This window comes from Chrysochloris asiatica, unplaced genomic scaffold (genome assembly GCF_000296735.1).
Source record: "Chrysochloris asiatica unplaced genomic scaffold, ChrAsi1.0 scaffold00287, whole genome shotgun sequence".
NCBI classification, from domain to species: Eukaryota; Metazoa; Chordata; class Mammalia; order Afrosoricida; family Chrysochloridae; genus Chrysochloris; species Chrysochloris asiatica.
Genome location: NW_006408805.1, coordinates 618,986 through 643,340, shown reverse-complemented (window position 1 = coordinate 643,340; position 24,355 = coordinate 618,986). Strand labels below are relative to the sequence as shown.

Genomic DNA, 24,355 nt, shown 5'->3' with positions numbered 1-24,355 from the left:
TTTTTCTAGAAATATATCCATCTCTTCTAAGTTTTCAAATTTGTTGGAGTACAACTTTTCATGGTGCTGGTTATGTGCCATGGAGTCAGTTCCGACTCATAGCGGCCCTGTACAAGGTTTCCAAGGCTGTAAATCTTTACGGGAGCAGAAAGCCTCATCTTTCCCTCATGGAACAGCTGGTTGTTTCGAACTGCTGACCTTGAGGTTGCAGCCCGATTCGTAACCACTACACTACTAGAGCTCCTTACAACTCTTCATAGTATTCTCTTATTATCCTTTTGATTTTGTTTGGTTCCATTGTGATATCGGCCATGTGGTTTCTAATGCGAGTTATTTGTGTCCTTTCCCTCTTTTCTTTTGTTAGTTTTGCCAATTGTTTGTCAATTTTTTAAATCCTTTCAAAGAACCAGCTTCTTGTTCTGTTGATTCTTTGTATAGTTTTTCAGTTTTCCATCTCATTTATTTCTGCTCTTATCTTTACTATTTCCTTTCTTTTTGTGACTGTAGGTTCTTTCTGTTGGTCTGCTTCTAATTGTTGGAGATGCTTTGTTAATGTGTTAATTTTGCTCCTTTCCTCTTTTTGGATATGTGTATTTACCACAATAAATTGTCCTCTCAGCACTGCTTTCACCGTGTCCCAAAGATTTTGGTTTATTGTGTTTTCATTCTTGTTTGTTTCTAGGAACTTTGTGAATTCACATTTTATTTCTTCTTTTACCCTGTCGCTTTTCAGCAGGGTGTTTTCCAGTTTCCATGTATTTGACTTTATTTCCTTGGTCTTCTTATTGTTGATTTCTAGTTTTATAGCATTGTGGTCTGAGAAGATGCTCTGTAGAATTTTGATATTTTTAAATTTATGGAGGCTTGCTTTGTGACCTACCACATGGTCAAATCTGGAAAATGTTCCATGCACACTGGAGAAGAATGTATATTGTGCTGTTGTTGGATTGAATGCTCAGTATACATCTATGAGGTCAAGTTGGTTGATTGTGCTGTTTATTTCCTCTGTAACTTTGTCAAGTTTCTTTCTGGTTGTTCTGTCCCTTTTTGAATGTGGTGTGTTAAAATCTCCCACTATAATTGTGGATTTATCTATTTTTTTCTTCAATTCTAGTAAGGTTTGCTTCTTGTATCTTGGTGCTCTTTCATTGGGAGCATAGATATTTATTATGGTTATGTCATCTTCCTCAATTGACCCTTTGGTCACGTAGATCTGTACTTTTCTGAAGGTATTTCCATATCTCTAACTCAAAGAAATCTTGACATCACATACAAATGGCAGCTTTGGAATCCTTTAGAGACTCAATCATGTTCCTTTTAAAATCTTCATTGAATTTTGAGCACAAAAATAAGTCTGAATGGGCAAGATCAAGGTTGTTGGGTATATGGGGTGATTTTTCCCAATGAGCTTCTCTTAGGATAATCCTTACTACCTTCAGTCAATGAACATTTTTTACCATCATGATTGGAAAAATTCCTTGGTGCAACTTTCGTAGCTCTTTTTTCACCAATGCAGTTTTCAGTATTCTTAACATTTTTTCCTAGTAAATTCTGTGATCATCCATGTCCTTCAAGAAAATCTATCAAGAAGACTCTTGGAATCCCCCTAAATAGTCACCATAAACTTCTGAGATGAACTCTCTGCCTTGAATTTAACTGTAAATCAGCAGATGCCCTTAGAAGCCACTATTTTGATTGGAGTTTTTGGATGGCACTAATACATTGTACATAGGATTGCTATGGGTTGGAACGGACTGAATGGCACCTAACAAGAAGACTAAGACAAGTGACTTACTGAGAGAACTTGTTTGAAGCCATCCACTGATTGCAGAGACAATATTTTTTAACTCACCTTTGTATTAGGTTAACTATAGTTTTGTTGTTGTTGTTGATGCTCTTTCTTAAGTTAATGAATAGATTTTTAATTTTGTCATATTCTTTCTTCATTTACTGATGTGATTCTTGTTGTTAAGTGCCATCGAGTCTGTTCCGACTCATAGTGATCCTCTGCAGGATTTCTGAGGAGTGGCTGGTGGATTTGAACCACCATCCTGTGGTTCAAACTTTAACATTGCTGTTGATTGCTTATCCTACACCACCACACCAGAAGTGGTTTTAATTCTTTAGACTGTAAGTGTGATATACTACATTAATTGATTTTTTTGTATTGTAACAATTTTGCAGTCCTTGTATGAACCTCACTTGCTCATGATGTATTTTCTTTTTATATATTGCTGTATTCTTTTTACTACTTTTTTTTTTAAGGAATTTTGTGTTTGTTTTATGGGAAACGATTTCTTTTCTAGAATTTTTGCTAGCAGGGCAATGCAGGTCTCATAAAGTGATTGGGGACATGTTGTTTTATCTTGTATTTTCTGAACAGGATTGTGAAGAATTGGTCTGATTTTTTTTTTAATCTTTTTATCTTTGGTGGGATATAATAGTGCAACTATCTGGGCATAATTTTTTAAAATGTTTTGACTGCATATTTGATTTTTAATATTGCTGTTTCTTCAGGTGATCTCCTTTGTCTTGAATAGTTTTGTTTTTTAATGTCTATTGTGTCAGTAGTTAGGTCCCAGCTTGTATTCCTGATATTGATAATTTGTGTTTTCTTTTTTTTAATCTGTGATATTTATCATTAAATTTTTTTATTTTCAAGGAACCAAGCTTTGGTTTGAGTGATTTTCTCTGTTGTTTCCTATTTTCAGTTGCTTTGTTTTCTTTTTTAATTTTATTATGTCCTTGTTGTCTGCTTTGAATGTAATATGCCCTCTTTGTTAAGATTTTTTGTTTGTTTTCTTTTTAATACTGTAGGATAAGCACTGGGCTGCTAACCATAAGCTGGCCAGTTCAAACCCACAATCTGCTCTCAGAAACCCTATGAGTCAAAACTGACTCAACAGCACACAACAGCAACAACAAACAACAAGGTGAACGTTTATATGGCAAATTATTATTGTTATTAAGTGCCTTCGAGTCGGAGCCGACCCATAGCGACCCTGTACAGGGTTTCCGAGGGTGTAAATCCTTACGGGAGTAGAAAGCCTCATCTTTCTCCCGCGGAGCGGCTGGTAGGTTCGAACCACTGACCTTAAGGTTCGCAGCCCGATTCGTAACCACTACGCTACCATAACAACAACATATGGCAAATTAGGTTCCTATTTAATTATTTCTATGCAGATTATTCAGTTCTGACTCATAATGACAATTGCAATGGTCACAACTGTAAAGGTAGAAGTTGTGAAACAAAAAAGGGTTTTCAAAACTAAATCTTTATAGAAACATTCAGTCTCATCTTTCTCACATGGAACAGTTGATGGGCTTGAACTGCTGTTCTTGCTAGCACATTTTTCATAGTATGTCAGTATTCTTAGTCATTTATTGTACCATCTTATTGTACCATTTTCAGTATTCTAGTGTCCTTGTCCCATTACTGTCTCATCTTCATTATAGAGTAAGTTTTGGCAATTTGGTTTCCTACAGGTGATTTTTCTTAAATAAGCTCATTACTTACAGCTGATATTCTTTTTTAGTCCGTTTGTAATTTAGTTAAGAGGTGACTTCAGGGATAATTTTCGTTTAAGACTTAAACTGTATCTCAGGGTGATAGTCTCAGGGAGTCCCCTAGTCTCATACAGTCTAGTTAAGTTAAGACTTTTTAAAATGGTAATTCTGTTCACATTTCTTTTCCATTTTATAAGAATTCATCTGTTGCGGCCCTGATCAGAACTGTTGATAGTGGTAAGCTGGCCATCATCTAGTTCTTCTGGTCTCAGGGTAGATGAGTGTGTGGTTCATGTAGACTTTCTTCTCTGAGTCTTTGATTCTTTCTCTTTTGTTCCAGATGAATGGAGACCAATAGTTTTATGTTATATATTGCATCTTTTTTTTTTTTTTTTTTAAGCATTTATTGTGAATCGAGTGACAGTTTACAAGGCAGATAATCAGCCTTGTACTCAACCGATCATAGTTTGTTTCATTTTAATGATTACAATTCCCTGTATATACTGTTGGTTAACAGTATTTATCTCTAATTTACCTCTATTTCCTCTTTTTTGTTTTGATGTACACAAAATACACAAAAAGTATATATTCATTTAAACAACCAAAGGGCACGTTTTGCAAGCAGGCCTCCTGCCCCCAGGCACACAGCTCTTCTCAATCCATGGGTCTAGAGTCCTCAGCTGCCCTATCTCTCTATGCCATTGCCTCTGCTTCTGTCTCTGACATCGCTGCTTCTCTGGTTAGGATTCCACACTCCGCTCATATTCTTCCCTCTTGTTGGTCTCTGGGTCCTCTGTTCCTGGAATGAAAGATTAACTACTTCCCCTTTTTTGGTTCACAACTTCTACCTTTACAGTTGTGACAATTGCAGTTAGTCATGATAACCATTAATATTGAATCAAAAGAATCCTATCCCCATCTTCCCCCACCTGCTTTTACTAGATCCATCTAGACAAGAGGAAAACTATTCATGGGCATTCTATCTTATTTCCCCCATCCTTGTTCTGAAACAGCTCACTCTTGAAAACTTGTAAGCCAGCCACTCCATGCCTCTATAGCCCCCTAATTTTGGTAACTAATGTCTAAGTTTCCCATCCCTATCAACCCTGTATACTGAAGGGATAGGCTTGATCCTTGATGTGAAGACTCCTTTCCTCTCAGTTGGAATTTTGAGCAACTTCATCTATAAGCGGAGTCCTGGTGTGGCGCTGTGGGTTAATGAGACTGCAGTAATTTGAACTGCAAGGTCAGTGGTTCAAGCCCACCAGCGGTGCCTCAGGAACTATACAGGGTTGCCATGGGTCAGAATTGACTTGATGGCACTTAACAACAACATCAATAAGCAAAGGTCAAGTTCATCAAATTATAGCAATTTATACTTGTTTCCTGTTTCAAACTCTTTATCTTCCTCTAGTCTACTTTCTGATGAGCTAGCCATCCTAGCTAGATCAAATGAATACTATCTGCAAGTCTGGGCATTCTTGCATGCCTCCCTTTATTTCAGATAAGCTGGCCACTTCACTCTCTGCTCTAGCCCCCGGTGGGCTCAGGAGTTCCCAAGTCTCTTTAAACTTCAGACCAACCATTCCTTCCTCTTCTCTCTTTCATCTTAAGGTTGATGGGTCTTTATGGAACATGGTTGAAATCAGCCCATGTCTTTATTGCTGCCTTTCCCCTACTTTCACTCACAAGTAGACCAAGGTGGTCACTAATGAGCTTATAAGCCTGCTCATGTGTTCCGTTTGAGTTTCAGTCTTGGAAGGGGGTTTATCTTGATGGACTGACTTCTCTTGCCTTGATGGCTCCCAGATGAACAGCTTGCTTGTTCTTGTAATAGCCAAGCAGTTTGCTTTTTTTTTTTTTTCCTGCTGGTCTTTTTTTCAAGAAGTATCTTCTATTTTTCTAGCCATTCTGGGTTGGTCTGCATGTCCTTTTGAGTAGGAATGTCCCCCTCAGAAAGTTCTGGATCAGGATTCCACCTAAGGACCCATACTCTACAAAGGCTTGACAAGAAGCCTATTTCCCTGGACAAATTCTAGTACCCCTTTTAGCTAATCCAGTCAGTTATAGTCTGAAGATGGGTTTATGAGCGTTCTGTAATCATATTTCCCAGTATTTCTTTCTATCCCGCTTAATTGTCTATTTTACAGTAGTAGACAAGGGTAACCAATATCCACAAGATAGTCAAGCACTTTAACATTATTTCCCCTCTTTTACCCTTGCAGACTATGCCTTGATCCCTGTATCACTGAGCCCTGTTGTTACAAGGTTGAGTGTACATCACTAATTACCTCTGTCCTATTTAGCCCATGCAAACCTCCCTAATTCTTCTTCTTTCTTCCTTGTCTTCTACCCCTTCCACCTTCTTGTGTATTACCCTCCCCATCACCTGAGCTATCATGTGTCAATCCACTAACCCATGCCTTAATGTCCCTTTCCTTCCACTTAGATAGCCTCTTGGAAGATTAAAAAACACTACTTACCACATTGAGATATAGAATATAACATTTATACTTTATGAACTATATTATATTATTTGATAGAGTTATCCCACGAGACTGTGGTCCTGAGTCTTCAAACCCAACAAACCAGTCTTGTTAGATGCTTGGTTTTATCTAAGAAGTAGCCATATCTGTATCCCCTATGTGTTTTATTATATGTTGTTGTTGTTATGTGCTGTGGAGTTGGTTCCGACTCACAGCGACCATGTACAGGGTTTCTGAGGCTGTAAATCTTTACAGGATCAGAAAGCCTCATCTTTCTCTTGCAGAACAGCTGGTGGGTTCAAACTGCTGACAGTGAGATTAGCAGCCCGATTTGTACCCACTATGCTATCAGAGTTGGATGTATATGCATACGTCTGTATGTATATACATCTATCTGTATGTACAGATGCTAAGGATTCATTTCTGACTGCATAAATATGTACCCACATATTGATACTCTGTGTAACTGCACGATTTTTGGTTGTTGCAAAATTATATTTGCCATTTCCTTTACAAAAAACATCTTTTCTCTTGTACATGTCTCAGAGACATTGTTTATCAGAGACAAGCTGTGTGCACCTTAACCACATTTGATACTACCTTTCCCTTCACCAAAAATGACAAGTGTTTAGTATTCTAACACTGGTAGCGTAGTGGTTGCAAATCGGGCTGCTAATCTCATGGTCAGCAGTTCGAAACTACCAGCTGTTCTGCAGGAGGCGTTCTGCTCCCGTAAAGATTTACAGCCATGGAAATCCTGTACAGGATCGCTATGAGTCAGAACTGACTCCAGGGCACATAACAACAGCAACATTTATCTATTCTGATCTGTGTAAAATGAAATTATAAACTATTTGTCCTTTTGTAGTTGGGTTATTTCACTCTGTATAATGTCCTCCAGATTCATCCATGTTACAAGATGTTTTGAGCACTCATTATCTTTTATGGTTGTATATTTCATGATGTTTTATGTATTTTTATATGAAAAAAATACTACTCATTCATTGATAGACACTTAAGCAGTTTCCATCTTTTTGTTAATGTAAATAGCACACAGGTGTGTATATTGCTATTTGCGTCACTGCTATTAGGTCTCTAGGATATATACCTAGTAGTAGAATTGTTGAATCAGAAGGTATTTCTACTTCTAGCATTTTGAGGAAGCACCATACTGTTTTCCATAGTCATTCATCAGAGTAGAAGTTCAGATAACTTACTAGATTCCTTTTTTTTTCATTCTGAAATTCTATGGTTTAGTGTATTTTTGTGTGTCTGTGACCTGAGAGATGGTTTACATAGGAGAACGTCGGCTTTTACACCATCATTTTATTGCAATCTTTACAATATCCTCTGTGCATCATCATTCAGCAGTATTTGCTTCCATTCCCTCTGGTTTTTTTGGGATGGGGTGGGGGTGGGGTTATGTACACGAAAACACTCAGGTATATATAATAATTTAAACAACCAAAGGGCGCACACTGCAAGCCTGCCTCCTGGCTGCCAGCACTTGGTCCTTCTCTTTCCATGAGTCTGGAGTCCTCAGCTGCTCCCTCTTGCAGTGTCCTTATCTCTGCCACCATCTCTAGTGTCACTGCTTTTCTGGATAGGGTCCCATGTTCTGCTCATGCTCTTCTCCCTTAATGGTCTTAGGGTCCTCTGTTTCTGGACTGTAAGATTAAATACTCCTGTGTTTTTGTTACAAAACTTCCACCTTTACAGTTGTAACAAGCACAATTAGTCATGATAACAATTTCTCACTATTGAATCATATGAATCTTATCCCCATCTCTTTTCACCAGACCCGTCTAGACAAGATAAACACTATTCAGTGTGGACTATACCTTCCCCTCATAGTCTGAAACTAAACTCCCTCTTGAAAACTTGTAAACCAGCCACTTTGTGCCTTTATTGCCCCTTCATGTCTAAGTTGCCTGTTCCTATCTACCCTGTATATAGAGGGGATAGGATTGATACTTGATGTGAAGATTCCTTCCATTTCTGTTGGTATTTTGAGCTACTAAAGCCATTTGAACTGCAACGTCGCTGGTTCAAGCTCACCAGCTGCTCCTCGGCAACCCTATACAGGGTTGCTATGGGTCAGAACTGACTTGACGACACTTAACAACAACAACATCCATAAGTATAGGTCAAGTTCATCAAACAGCACCAATTTACATTCGTTTCCTTTATCAAAAGTTGTTCTTTTCATCTTCCTCTAGTCAAGTTCTGACTATCAAGCCATCGAGGCTAGGTCAAATGGGTATTGTCTGCAAGTTTGGGCATTTTTGTGCCTCTTCCCTGGCTTCATATCAGCTGGCTGATTCACTCTCAGCTCTAGCCCTCCATGTCTGTATCCTATCCATGGGTTCAGGAGTTCCCAGCTCTCAACACACTTCAGACCAACCAGCCCTTCCTCTTCTCTCATTTCCCGGACGACGGGAGTCTATGGAAGGTGGTTGAACTCAGCCCATATCTTTATTGCTGCCTTTCCTCTCTTCCACTCACCAGTCGACCAGTGTGGTTGCCAGCAAGCTTACATGCCTGCTAATCTATTCCTTTTGAGTTTCAGTCTTGGAGGGGGTTTTGTCCTGAAGGGACCCGATTGCTTGCCTTGATGGCTTCCTGGAAAACAACTTGCTTATTCTTATAGTAACCAATCATGCTGCCATTTTTGTTTTGGGTTTGTCCTGCTGATCTTTCTTTGAAGATATATTGTCTGTTGCTCTAGCTGTTCCAGGATGGTCTGCTTGTCCTTTCTAGTGGAATGTCCCACATCGGAAGGTTCTGGATGAGGCTTAGGATTCCACTTAAGGTCCTATACACTGCAAAGGCTCTGCAAAAGGCCTATTTCACTGGGCAAGTTCTAGAACCCCTTTTAGGTATTCCAATCAGTTATAGGTTAAAGATGGGCTTGCAAACTTTCTGTAATCATGTTTCCCAGCATTCCTCCTTTCTATTCCACTCAAGTGTCTATTTTACAATAGTAGGCAAGGGAAACCAATATTCATAAGACAGGCATTTTAGCATTATTTCCCCTCTTTAGACTATATCTTGATCCTGTATCACAGAGCCCTGTTGTTCCAAGGTTAAGCATGCATCGCTATTTACTCTGTCCCATTTAGCCCATGCAAACCTGCCTCAGTGTTCCCTGTCTACCTTGTTCTTCCACCCCCTTCTTGTTTATTGCCCTCCACAGCACCTGAATGGATTCCTTTATTTTTTATTTGAGTCTTTAAATTTATCTCTGAGCACTGATTCAGTCTCATCCTACAAATCTATTTAAAAAGAATTTTCAGCTTAAAATAGCTTTTAATTTTCTGAGAGGATTTCCTTTTCGACTCATGGGCTAATTTGAAATATTTCAAAAATTCTCCAGGTAACTCTTTGTTAATTGTTTTCTACTATACTTTGGCTGTGACTTGAGCTCATACGTTCTATTGTATCTATTCTTTGGTAGTTGTGAAGATTTGTCTTATAGCTCAGAATGTGGTCTACTTTGATGGATGATTTTTCATGTGTATTTGATAAGAATAGGCGATCTACTGTTATTGAGTGGAGTAGGTCCTTGAGATTGGAGCTTTTGGTTATTACAGGTGCTAGCTGTTGTATTGGACCTACCAGGTAGTCTTGCCTATCAGTAGTATAAGCTTTTTCTCTCACCTGTTTTCCTACCCCTAACTGCTATGGGTTTTCAATCATTGCTTTATAATAACAGATTTTGTTGTTTTTACCTTTGCAGATTGACTTTTATTTCATAAATAGGGTTTTGGTTCCCAGTGAAATTTTTAAAATGGCTGCTCTTACCCAGCATATCTTGTTATTGTTGTTAGGTGCCATCGAGTCAGTACCAAGTCATAGTGACCTTATGCACAGCAGAACGAAACACTGCCCAATCCTGGGCCAATCTCATTATTGTTGCCACACTTGAGTCCATCGATGCTGCCACTTGGCCAATCCATCTCACTGGGGGTCTTCCTCTTTTTCACTGACCCTCCACCTACCAAACATGATCTCCTTCTCCAGCAACTGGTCCTTCCTGACAATATGTCTGAAGTATGAGAGACCAATTTTGGCCATCCTGGTCTCCAAGGAGCACTCTGGCTGCACTTCTTCCAACACCATAACTCAAATGCATCAGTTCTCCTATGGTCTTCCTATATTTACTGTCCAGGTTTTGCATGCATATGAGGTTATTGAAAATACCACGGTTTGGGTCAGGTGCACTTTAGTCCTCAAGCTGACATCTTTGCTCTTCAACACTTCAAAACTTTTTAAATTTTGAAGTTTTTCTTTCAAAACTTTTTAAGTTTTGAAGTTTTTCTTTCAAAACCTTTTTTGGTTTGGTGCAGCAGATTTGCCTAATGCACTACGTCGTTTGATTTCTTGACTGCTACTTCCGTGAGTGTTGAAAGTTGATCCAAGAAAAATGAAGTCCTTGACAACTTTCATCTTTTCTCCTAGCATATCCTAGGAATGAAATATTTGTGGAATTCTTCGTGATCTTTCATGTGAACTCCTAGTTTGGCTTATGGAGGGACATTTTGCAAGAGCTTTCAGACTTCTTATATGTTGCTTGTAGGGTCTTTGCACTCTCATACAACTCCACCTTTGGTTATTAACAATGCATTAATAATGTTGTATCTTCTTGCCAGCTTACATTTTATTTGTATAATTATCACATACTTAGGCCCTGTCTTGCCTTCCATATCTCTTGTATTTTTAGTTTCTTGATTGCCCTGCAACTTCAGTTTCTATTGAGTTTATGATAAGTTTTAGATAATACAGTTTTCACCTTTGTTTTTGTAAAAGTAAAGGAAATGTTGTTTTTTCCTCTTTTAATGACTGAGCTAGGACAAAAAGGGAAGGTGCCATTTTAAAACTAGAGAGTAAAATATCTGAAATTGAGAATGTACTAGATGGGTTTAAGAATCATCTGGACACTTTGTTGTTGCTGTTGTTGTTAAGTACTGTGAAGTCGGTTCCAACTCATAATGACTCTGCACAGGGTTTCTGAGGCTGCAAATCTTAATGGGAGCAGAATGCCTCGTCTTTCTCCTGTAGAACAGCTGGTAGTTTTGAATTGCTGACCTTGAGGTTAGTAGCCTGATTCGAAACTACTACGCTTCAAGAGTTCCTTTCTGGACACTTTAGAACACAAAATTATTAAACTTTTGTTTAATAATTATGAAATGTTGAACAACCAGAAACATAACTAGGTAAACGTAAGATAAATTATAATTACATAAGTTTTAGTGGGTCATGGTGAAAAGTTTTATTATATATCATTTAAATCTCCACTGGAAAGAAAAAAGAAAGGTCAGGAGCAATATTTAAGGATACAATCCCCACTGATTTTACAGAATTTAAAAAAGGTATCAAGTGGGAGATTCCAATAGTTTTACAATACCCATAAAGGACAAAGGAAAATACACACCAGCATATTAAGAAGTTTATTGTAGTGCTATCAAGTTGGTTCTGACTTATAGTGCCTCTCTATAGGGTGTCTGAGGAGCGGCTGGTGGTTTTGAAATGCCACCTTTCAGATGAACTCAACCTGTGGTCTAGGGCTTAGCCTACAGTACCACACCAACCTGAAATAAATGTTCAAAGTAAAATGTTGAAAGCAGAACTTAAGAAAAGAAAGATTTTAACACAGTAACAAAAAGTAAACATAATACCTGATCAGAAGAATCATTCAAAGTAAGAAGATAGTGGGAAAATAAGTGCCAGAAAAAAAAAAAAAAATCTTCATAACTAAAATAGAAATTAATTGTAATATGAAAGTACAGGATGAGATAAAAGTAATAGGAGGGAATGAAGCACATAGGAAAGGGTAAAGTCATATGTACAAATAACTTAATATTTATCCTTCAAAACAAGAATTCTAAATTCTTAAGAACTTTAAAATATATGTAAAATACATAATAGTGATAGCGCAAAATACTGTTTGGACATAGAGTTAAAATATCCTCAGATTCTTTCAGTATTAGGAAAGTAGTAAAAGTACTAGTTTACCAATAGTCACTGATTTACTTACTGTTTTAAGTGGCCAATAAAAGATTAATAAAAGAATACCCAACTAAACACTATCAGTCAAAAATTTAAACTGAAAAAGTAGTTTGATTATGGCAAGAAAGGAAATAAAAAGAATATGAAACAGATGGCATAATTAGAAAATTAATATTAGGAAGATGGATATAAACCTAAATATATTAATTGCAATATGTATAAATGGACTACACAAGTAACATTGTTAAGTGCTGTCAAGTGTCTTCTGACCCTGTATAGGGTTTCGGGGGCTATAAATCTTTATTGGAGCAGAAAGCCTCATCTTCCATGGAATGGCTGGTGGGATAAAACCGCTGACCTTGTGGATTGCAGTTCAGTGGTTATATAACAGAGCCAGCTTAGGATCCCAAAGAATGGAAGAGGAGTACTAAATAGGCCTACCTTTGTTACCTTTTTGATGCCAGATAAGGATGGAAGCTTAGCCCCTATTGGGTACTCTTGGCACAAGGTGGAATGGGGAAGAAAATGCTGGCAAGCCTGACTTCTCATCACCACACTGATGTTAGATGAGGTTTAAGGCTGAACTCCAAACTGGTTCTCACTAATACTGATTGCGGGTCTAGGAGAAATGGGATTACTGGTTAGCCTTGCACAATCTCATTCAGTCTTGTTGCTGCCAAGTGTGGTTGAGGATTAGCTCCAGACTGGCCCCTCTGCTACACTACCTAGTCATGGTAATTGTAGTTTTTGGCAATTAGGATGTGAACATATCTTTGTGCAGGAAAAATTTGTCCCATTACAGTTGTGTACAGTCTCTCAGTGGTGTAACAGTTTAACACATTTAGCTACTATCAGAAAGGTTGGAGGTTAAAGACCTTTCAGAAGTCCCAATCTATTTCTAAACAATGAGCTTTTGAAACTGTATGGCGCCCAGCTTTATAGGAACACATATAGATCATCATGAGTTGGAGTTAACATGACAGCAACTGGTTGGCTGGTTAGTGTTGTTGAAACTGTTTTTTGCTGAATTTGGCAACCCCCTTCCCTTGGACTTTTGGCTAGAGAGACTAGACTTTTCTTGGAGTTCAATTTTTGCCTCTTGTTGGCCCATAATTGCAGGGTTTTCCAGTGCCTAGTTTAGGATATATGTGAAACAGAAAAAGTCTGAGAATTCTCTGTTCATCATCCCTGAAGTCCTGAGGAGCACCTTCTTACCAATTTTTAGCATATCTGTATTTTGTTTGTTTCTAGTTGTAATGAAGAACCTGGGAAGAATGGGCTATTTCATCTTTGCCAGGATTGAAAATAGCACCTGTTTTTAAACAGTGTGGATAAGGAAAGAGAGAAAGGGAGTGTGTGTGTATGAATTATTTAATCTTTGGAAAACCATAAACACATAATTAATATGTCTGTAATCTCCTCTCCATAAGAAGTATGATTCACATGGTATTTTTTATTTTTTCTCATTTTAGGGTATTGCAAGGGTTATGTCCACATTGAAGAGAGCCACCAGAATAAAGAGAACCATCAGGGGCAAATAATCTTCATCAGTAGCACAACATTGAACAAAGAAGGACAGAAAGCTTTAGAAAAACCATTTAATCTCAGCATAACTCCACTTTTTTCAGGAAAAATACCTTGCACAGGTGACTCATGTGGAATGAGTTTGCCAATTGTTTCTGATTTAATTATTAATGATAAAAACTGTTCTGGAAAGAAGACTGAATACACAAATGTGTGTGAAAACTGGCAACTTGGTATTAAGAATGAAAGAGCCAATAATGGAGATAAATCTTATGTGTGTAATGAAAGCATGACAGCCCTCAATTATAAAACAGACCAGCACCAGACATTTAAAACTGTAGAACAATCTTTTCAATGTAATCAGTTTGGAAAAACCTTGCATGATAAGACTATTTGTACATCTGGGAGTTCTCCCACAGGAGAGAAATCCTATAGACATGATGAGTTTAGGAAAAACTGTGATAAGCCACCTCTGTTTAACCACTTGAGTACTGGCACAAAGCAGGAATGTTCTCATCTTAATGAAAATAGAAAATCTTCTGCAGAAACAACTGTTGTGGAACATCATAACGTTTGCATGGCTCTGAAACCCTATGCACATAATGAAAGTAGGAGTGCTTTCAGCAGGAAGTCACACTTTACTCAGACTCAGAGAACTATCATAGGACAGAGAGTCTTTCAAAGTAATAAACGTGAAGAAAATTTCAGGCAGAGCTCAGCCCTTATTGTACACCAGAAATCACAAACTGAAGATAAATTCTGTAAATGTAATGACTGTATGAATGCTGTATACCAGAAACTAGACCTAACACTACATCTAGGAACTTACACAGAAGAGAGCTCCTACAAATGTGAATATGAGAAATCTTTTTCTCAGAACACAGACCTCATTGGCTGCCAGCATAGTGACACAGGACAGAAGTCATTAAAATGTAATGAAAGCAGGAAATCCTTCTGTCAGAAAATACAGCTCATTCAGCAGCAGAGAATCCATTCAGGAGAGAAACCATATGAATATGATGAATGTGATAAATCTCTTTGTTCAGAATCACACCCTATTCAACAGCCTGCAACACATGTGGTGAAACTCAGATGGAGTAAAGATGGAGAAAGTTTCTGTCAGAAATCAGACGTCAGTGAACATCTAAGAAAGTTCACAAAAGAAAAGCATTATTTATACAGTGAATTTGGGAAATCTTTCAAGAAGTCAGCTCTGAAAATAAACCAGAGAACACACACAGAGATAAAATTATATCAAGGTAATGAGTGTGAGAAAATATTTGCTAAGATATCACATCTCAGAGAATATCAGAGAGTTCACACAGGGAAGAAACCTTATGAATGTCATGAATGTGGGAAAACTTTCTTCCAAAAGACACACCTCATTGTACATCAGAGAATCCATACAGGGGAGAAACCCTATGAATGTAGTGAATGTGGGAAAATGTTTGCTGATAATTCAACCCTTGGAGCACATCAGAGAATTCACACAGGGGAGAAACCTTATAAATGCCATGAATGTGGGAAAACTTTCTCCCACAGGACGCAGCTCATTGCACATCAGAGAGTTCATACAGGAGAGAAACCCTATGAATGTAATGAATGTGCAAAAACATTTGCTGATTATTCAACACTCAGAGCACATTATAGAATTCATACAGGGGAGAAACCATATGAATGTAATGAATGTGGAAAAGCTTTTGCCCAAAATTCAACTCTCAGAGTACACCAGAGAACACACACAGGAGAGAAACCCTATAAATGTAATGCCTGTGGGAGATTCTTTGCTCACAATTCAGCCCTTAGAGTGCATAAGAGAATTCACACAGGTGAGAAACCATATGAATGTAGTGACTGTGAGAAAACGTTTGCCCATAACTCAGCTCTCAGAGTACATCAGAGAATTCACATGGTGAAGAAACCCTATGATTATACTGATTGTGAGGAAACTTTTCCTCATAATTCAGCCCTCAGAGCACATCAGAAAATTCACACAGGGGAGAAACTCTATGAGTGTAATGAATGTGGGAAAACTTTTTCCCAGAAGACACACCTTAATACCCACCATAGAATTCACACAGGGGAGAAACCCTATGAATGCAATGAATGTGGAAAAACTTTCTCTCAGAAATCGTATCTCAGTGGACATGAGAGAATTCATACAGGGGAAAAGCCCTATGAATGTAATGAATGTGGGAAAACATTTGTCTATAAGGCAGCCCTCATAGTGCATCAGAGGATTCACACAGGGGAGAAACCTTATGGATGTAATGAGTGTGGCAAAACTTTCTCGCAAAGGACACACCTCTGTGCACATCAGAGAATTCATACAGGAGAAAAACCCTATGGGTGTAATGAATGTGGGAAAACTTTTGCTGACAAATCAGCCCTCAGAGCACATCAGAGAATTCACACAGGGGAGAAACCTTATGGATGTAATGAGTGTGGCAAAACTTTCTCAAAGATGTCACACCTCACAGCACATCTGAGAATTCGCACAGGGGAGAAACCCTATAAATGTAATGAGTGTGGGAAAACTTTCTCTCAGAAGTCATACATTAGTGCACATCAGAGAATTCACACGGGGGAAAAACCCTATGAATGTAATATATGTGGAAAACCTTTTGGCCATAATTCAACCCTCAGAGTACATCAAAGAATTCACACAGGGGTAAAATCCTATGAATGCAATGAATGTAGGAAAACTTTTTCCCAGAAGTCACACCTCAGTGCACACCTGAGAATTCACACAGGGGAGAAGCCCTATGAATGTAATGAATGTGGGAAAGCCTTTGCCCAAAATTCAACTCTGAGAGTGCACCAAAAAATTCACACTGGTGAGAAACCTTATGAATGTAATGAATGTGGGAAAACTTTTGTCCGGAAGGCAGCTCTTAGAATACATCACACCAGAATTCACACCAGAGAGAAAACCCTTGAATGTAATGCAGGGGAAGGTTTTGCTAGCTAACCCACACAGTGTAGAAATCCATGTCACTTAAACTGGGAAATGTTCTTAACTATTTCCTTTTCCATTAGATACATAAACCCCACACCAGCTGCCATCAAGTTGATTCTGACTTAGTGATCCTGCATAGGGTTTCTGAGGCTATAAATCTTTATGGAAACAGACAGCCTCATCTTTGTCCTGTGGAGCAGCTAGTGAATTTGAATTCCCAACCGTGAGGTTAGTAGTCCTTTGCTTGTCCTTCATTGACACAATAGGTTATTTTAATTTTCCACTCTTGTTCATCCAGGCTGGTAGGTAATGGAATGTGAATATTCCTTACATGTATCACATTTTGTCCTGGCCTTTAAAAACTTACCTCACATTCACCCTGAGAAGACTGAAGCTGTTGTTCTGTTTGTCAATTGGTCAAAAGTTTAGTGAATTCTGATGAAGTGGAATGAAGCCCTGTGAATATAATCAATGTTTGAGGGTTTGTGAGAATTCAATCACAGTACATCAGAAACTCCACAGAGGAAAGTACTGTCCGCAGTCAGAAGTCTTGGGAAAAACAAGAAAGCCTTTTTTGTAAAGTGAATTTCATTGAACATCAAATAATTAAGATTACTCTAAAATCTTATTTTGAGTGTCATTTAAAACATTCAAAGTTTATTTTGTGCCAGATACATTTTTCTGAGACAGGTTTTCAGTTTTAGAATTATGCATACAAATGTCATCTGAAGATGATAGTCCAAAATTCATGTTTTTTTTTTAACATCTAAAATGTTATAGAAAAGTATATAAAAGTTTATAGGCAAGCTCAGTGAGGAATGTGTAGTTTTTAAATGAATGAATAGCAAATTTTGTGAATATTATCAATAAATGTGTTTGTGAATGGTCTCTGAGCTGTGTAATGCCTGTATGCCAGATTATTTATTTTTACTGATGAATTCTTAACAGGCAGCAGTTAGTCCTGCTTTGTTGTTAAGTGCCATCAAGTTGGTTCCGACTCATAGCAATCTTGTGTAGAGTTTCCAAGGAGGGATTGGTGAGTTAGAACCACTGACCTTGCGATTCAAATGACCTTATGGTCCAGTACATTATCCCACAGTGCCACGTCAGGACTCCCTGCCCAATTTCCTTTTCTGAGTGACTTTGTTTAACATTGATTGGTGGAACCAACTCCATAGCACTTAACAACAGTTGGTTTTTCTCACTTTGGAACTGTTGGATTTGGGTCAGCTTGCTGTGTCTGAGTATTGGTCTGCCTTTGTTTTTCTAGAAATGTAGAGATCTGTATATTTCCCAACAAGTTTATGCATTTCTCTCTGTTTTTGAATGTTCATTCTCACGTGTTTTTGATTTCCATTTTACCCCAGTCTGCTGGTTCATGTTGGACCGAGTCACTTATAAAACAAGGCATCTCGTACCCTCTAGTATGCATATGGCATGAGCATCCTCTCTAGGTTCTTTCTCAAATATCAGGGAACCTCTCACATTGTGCTTGTTTTTAGATGCTATTAATAAAGTTGGTTCCAGCTCATAGTGACCCTATGCACGACAGAATGAAACTCTGTCCGATCCTGCACCAACCTCACATTTGTTACTATGCTTGAGCCTATTGCTACTGCCACTGTGGCAATCCATCTTATTGGAGGTTTCCCTCTTTTTCACTGATCCTCTATTTTACTAAGCTTGATGTCCTTCTCCAGGGACTGGTCTCTCTTAATAACATGCCTAAAGTATGAGAAATGAAGTGTGCAGTATGGTATTGTTATCTTGTTAGGACAGCACATTTTGGAATGACAAAGAAAATTATTTAATGATAGAAATGAAACACTGGTACTGAAAGTCTTTACTTTTGGGAAAACAGTGTAGTGCAGTATATAGTCTTAACTGGACTCCTGATTTGGCACTGTAGGATAAGCACAGGACTGTGAACCATAGGGTTGGCAGTTCAAACCCATCAAGTACTTACTTCTTGGAAACCCTATACAGTGTTGCTATGAGTTGGAACCAACCTGACAGCACTTAACAACAACAACAACAACAACATAGTCTTAGCCAAGAAAACATTTTGTCACTTTGTTTTTATTTCAGTTTACTAGATGCTGTTAGCACAGAGAAGAAAGTAAGGAAAAACATCATTTAAAAACCCTGGACCATTAATAATTTTCAACCATAAACATATTGATTCCTATATACTTTATCTAGAAATTACTATATTCATATTTATCTAAGGAGCTGTGGTAGCAAGCTGTGCTGCTAACTGCAAGGTCAGCAGTTCAAATCTACTAGCCACTCCACGAGAGAAATATGAGGCTTTCTGCTTCCATACAGCCTTGGATGGAAACCCTATACAGAGTCTCTATGAGTTGGAACAGACTCAACGGCACTGAACAGCAAATGTAAACTAGTTTTGGAGGGAGTAACTTCTGGAGATTATAGTTGGAGTGAGACCCTCATGCTTTACTGTATCTCCAGAAACCCCACCAGGGCTTAACTGTGGAGAGCTGTTAATCTTGTGGTTCTGATAGGATACAAAGGGTAATCATGAAAAACACCCAGAGCCTTCTTTATAATAAAGGTCCACTGCTCAGTAAAACAGATTACCAGTACTCTTCCTAGCAAGGGAAAGAGGAATTCTTTCCACTTTTTAAGGAAAGTGGAGAAAAGCATAGTCAATAGGGGTCAGGGTTGATAGTGAATACCTGTGAAATTAGTAATGTAAAGGAGAAAAACATTTCACTAGAGAAAGGCTAGAAATGGTTTTGAAGTTGAAGTCAGGCACAGGTGAATTATAAGAGTTAATTGGTAGATTATAGAGACTTCTATATCCTTGGTATTAGTGAGATTAATCGTCAGAAAAACATTTCAAGATCTGTCTTGAAGTACATCACTGTGATAGGGTAATATCCACATGTCTACAAGGAAGACCAGTTAATACAGATATTATCAAAAGCTAGTGATAATGAAATTGAAGAATTCTGCCAATTTCTTCAATCTGAAATTGATCAAACTTGCAAACAAGATGTATTGATGATTACTGACATTTGGAATGCAAAAACTGGAAGCAAAGAGGAAGGATCAGTAGTTGGAAAATATGACCTTGGTGATAGAAACGATGCTGGAGATAGAATTTTACAAGATTAATAATTTCTTCAGAACAAATGCCTTTTTAAAACAACATAAAATGTGACTATACACTTGGATCTCACCAGATGTAAAACACAGAAATAAAATTGACTACATAAGTGGAAAGAGACAGTGGAAAACTCCATATTATCAGCCAAAACAAGGCCAAGAGCAGACTGTGGAACAGACCATCAGTTGCTCATATGCAAGTTCAGATTTAAAGTGAAAAAAATTAAAACAAGTCTGTGGTGGTTGTGGTTATGTGCCGTGGAATTGGTTCCGACTCATAGCAACTCTGTATAGGTTTCTAAGGCTGTATATCTTTATGGGAGCAGAAAGTCCCACATATTGTCCCACAGAATGTGTGGTAGTTTCAAACTTATGATATCTATAAGAGCCAAAATATGACCTTGATTATGTCCCATTTGAATTTATAGATCATCTGAAGAGCAGATTTCATGGATTAGACACTAATGACCAAAAGAGTTATGGGATGACATTAAGATCATACAAGAAAGCAAAAGGTCATAAAGAGCCGGAAGGTCAGCATCTGGAAGGGTCAGTGGTACTCAGTCTCCCTGTGGTTACTGAGGGGTAACGGCCCAACAGACAAACCCGGGCTAAGGGGTGGGAAAGCAGATGGGCAGGGAGCTGCGACACCATGGAGGGTGGCGGGGGAAGCGGTATAAAACCACAGGGGGGTTGGCTGGCTTTTTTGGAGCTGCCAGAGCAGGTTACTTGCGCATGGATTTGGCCAGCGTACCAGTAACTGGTATGAACCCTCTGTCTCATTTAAATGTGGATCCTCATATCTTGTGCAGGATACAGATGAATTTACCAACTGGCACTAATAAAACCTGGGGCAGATTTGAACTAGTTTTTTTTTTTTTTTACCATAGGAGGATGTTACATGACAGGGGCTGCATTTGGGGCTATGAATGGCCTACGACTGGGATTGAAGGAAACCTAGAACATGGCCTGGTCCAAACCAAGAAATGTATAGATTTTGAATAGGGTGACCAGACAAGGGGTACTTGGGCTAATATTCTAGGTTCTCTGGCTTTGCTCTATAGTGCTTTTGGTGTGGTCATTAAGAAAATGCGAGGTACAGAAGATGACCTTAATACAATCCGTAACCATGACAGGCATGTTGTATAAATGCACAGGTGGTCTTCAGGGGGGTTCTACGAGGTGGTATATAGCAGGACTAACATTTACTAGCCTCTATGGAGTCCTGGTGTGGCGCTGTGGGCTAATGTGTCAGACTGCAAAGTCATTTGAACTGCAAGTTCGGTGGTTCAAGCTCACCAGTTGCTCCTTGGAAACCCTATACAGGGTTACTATGGGTCGGAATTGACTCGACAGCACTTAACAACAACAACAGCAAAAATGCACTATATAATAACTGGGAGCAACATGAAAGACTCCTTGATTCAGCAGTCCCTCTGAATATTTTGACAACTTGTGAATGGAGGATACTTTTTGTAGTCATCTGAACAACTATAAGTCAGTCTGGAGTTGTTGTCTCTTCTACCTACAGTAAGTGTAAAAAGTTGGAGATTCTGTTTTGCCGTGATGAAGAGTATCGATGGTTATCAGGACTGGCATTTCTAGCTGTGAGTGAGGAGGAGTCAAACTTCTTTGAAGGTTCACTGGGTCATATGGTTCTCTTCTCCTTTGGAGACTTTGCACATAATGCCCCTTAAACTAAAACTGCAGAATTCAGGCCATGCTTGTTGTCAGTACTGTATCACCAAGTTTGTTGATTTAATGATTCTAAACTGTAATGTTCCTCTGTATTCCCAATAAAGGATGTTCCAACAAAACATAAAAAAAAAAAAAAAAGGTCATTAAGAATACAAAGAAAAAAGAAAAGACAAAAATGGATATCAGAAGAGACGCTGAAACTTTGTCTCTAGTGTAGAGATGCTAAAGCAAATGGAAGAATTGAACAGGTAAAAGAAATGACCAGAAAATTTCAAAGGGTAACTCAAAAGGACATTGTCAAATATTATAATGAAATGTGCAAAGATCTGTAATTAGAAAACCAAAAGGGAAGAACACACTCAGCATTTCTCAAGCTGAGGGTAATGAAGAAAAAATTCAAGCCTAGACTTGAAATACTAAAGGATTCTCTGGGCAAAATATTAAATGATGAAGAAAGCATCAAAAGAAGATGGAAGGAATCCACAGAGTCACTGCACCAAAAAGAAATGGTCGATATTCAACCATTTCACGAGGAGGTAGCAATTGATCAAGAGCCAATGATTCTGAAGGAAGAAGTCCAAGGTGCAATAAAGGCATTGGTAAAAGAACAAGCCTCCAGGAAATTATGGGATCTAAATTGAAATATTTCAATAGACCGATGCAGTACTAGAGGCACTCACTCATCTATGCCAAAACATTTTGGAAGACAACTACCTGTCCACCTGACTGAAGAGATCCATATTTGTGCCCATTCCAAAAAGGTGACCCAACAGCATATGGAAATCACTGGACAATATCATTAATACTGTATGCAAGTAAAATTTTTCTAAAGGTAATTTAAAAATGGCTGCAATAGTACATTGACAGAGAAAGACTCAAACCAGATACATAGGAGGACTTGGAATGAGAGATACCATTCATTGCTGACGTCAGAAGGAATTTGGCTGAAAGCAGAGAATATCAGAAAGATGTTTACCTGTGCTTATTGGCTATGCAAAAGCTTTTGATTGTGTGGATCATGACAAGCTATGGATAGCACTGAAGAGAATGAGTATTCTGGAACACTTCATTGTTCCCACGGGGAACATGTACATAGAGGCCAAGAGGCAGTTGTTCAAACAGAATAAAGGAACACAGAATGGTATTAAATTAGGAAAGGTGTGCACCAGGGTTGGATAACATTGAAGAGAATGAGTGTTCCGGAACACTTTATTGTGCCCATGGGGAACCTGTACATAGAGACCAAGAGACAGTTGTTCAAACAGAATAAGGGAACACTGAATGATATTAAATTAGGAAAGGGGTGTGCCAGGGTTGTATTATTTCACCATACTTACTCAGTCTGTATGCTGCGCAAATAATTTGAGAAGCTGGATTATATGAAGGCAAACGTGGTATCAGGATTGGAGGAAGACATTAATATCCAGTGATATGCAGATGTCACAGCCTTGCTTGCTGAATGTGAAGAGGACTTGAAGTACCTACTGATGAAGATCAGAGACCACAGCCTTTGGTATGGGTTGCACCTCAATTTACAGAAAAACCCTTACCACTCAACCAATAAATAACATTAAGATAAATGGAGAAAAGCTTGAAGTTGTAAAAAACTTCATTTTACTTGCATCAACTATCAACACTCATGTAAGCAGAAGTCAAGAAATCAAATGACATATTGCATGATGCAAATTTGCTGCTCTTTAAAGTGAAGAGCAAAGATGTCAGTTTAAGGACTAAGGTGCTCCTGCCCCAAGCCATGGTATATTCAGTAACCTCATATTCATGTGAAAGCTAAAAATGAATAAAGAAGATTGTAGAAGAATTGATGCATTTGAGTTATGGTGTTGGAGGAAAATATTCAAAAGTACTATGGACTGCCAAAAGAACAAACAAATCTGTGTTGTAAGAAGTACAGTTGGAATGCTCCTTGGAAGCCAAGATGACCAGACTTTGTCTCTTTATACTTCAGACATATTAATAGGAGGGACCAGTCCTTTAACAGCATGTCATGCTTGGTAAAGTAGAAGATCAGAGAAAAAAGAGGTAGACTCCCAATGAGATTGATTGGCACAGTGGTCATAGCAATGGGCTCAAGTGTAGCAATGGTTGTGAGGTTGGCACAGGACTGAGCAATGTTTCCTTTTGTTTTACATAGGGTCACTATGAGTTGGCACCTAATAACAATAACAACAACTTCTCCCATGCCTTACCATTACACCAACAGAGCTATTATAAAATAATGGGTTGCAACTGAAAAAGCTGTAAGATAAGCTGAGTAGTTAGTAGTACATCTATTCCTCAGTTGTCAACTATCTTGTTATCTGGCAGTTCACATTTATGTCATTAGTAAAAAAGAAATCTTTCCAGGTATTTTGCACATTAACATGTCTGGCAGTAAGCAATACTGAGGTGTGAGGTGAGAGTAACACTGCCTGTGAAGGTTAAGGTTATGTATCAACTGGCTGCACCATGATTCTCAGTGGTTTGGCAGTTATATAATGATGGAGTCTTTCTCCATTTGCTGATTTGATGTGGTTATCCATTTTTGCATAATGCTGATTTTTTTTTTTTTTTTTTTCTTTTTGCATAACATCCTGGTCCTTGGAAACATAAAGTGAGATTGTAATCATGGAAACCCAAATTCAAGAGCAGACAAAGACAGTAGGGGAATTTGAAGCTCCAAATATCTGTAGCGACATAAACCTTAAATGATCCCAGCTCCTAGCCATTAATCTGCACACTACAGATATATATACTCAGTTACTATTACTTTCAACAAAAAATTCAAAGGATGCCCAAGTCAAGAATAAATGTGTTGAAGAGACAAAGCAATCATTAGAAATGAACAGAGGTCTGACACAGATGTCAGAATTATCAGAAAATTAAAAGTAACTGGTTAGTATGCTAAGGGTGCCACTGGAAAAAGATGGAATGGCTACAAGAACAGTCAGGTAATATAAACAGATGGAAAACTAAGAAAGGAAATGCTACATATAAAAAATAATAAAAACCTTTAATGAGCTTATCAATATGTAGCAATGCC

General features: G+C 38.2%; 1 protein-coding gene and 1 pseudogene across 1 annotated transcript in view; both read left to right on the top strand.

Moving 5' to 3' along the window:
• Positions 1–16,497, top strand: part of ZNF658 (zinc finger protein 658) — a 34,249-nt gene extending 17,752 nt beyond the window's left edge. Inside the window, exon 4 of the mRNA XM_006874579.1 lies at positions 13,475–16,497. Within this exon, the coding sequence (XP_006874641.1) occupies positions 13,475–16,497 (3,023 nt within the window). The remainder of the gene's footprint in view (positions 1–13,474) is intronic.
• A 3,772-nt stretch (positions 16,498–20,269) lies between these two features.
• Positions 20,270–21,057, top strand: LOC102811468 (annotated as a pseudogene).
• The last annotated feature ends 3,298 nt before the right edge of the window (positions 21,058–24,355 follow it).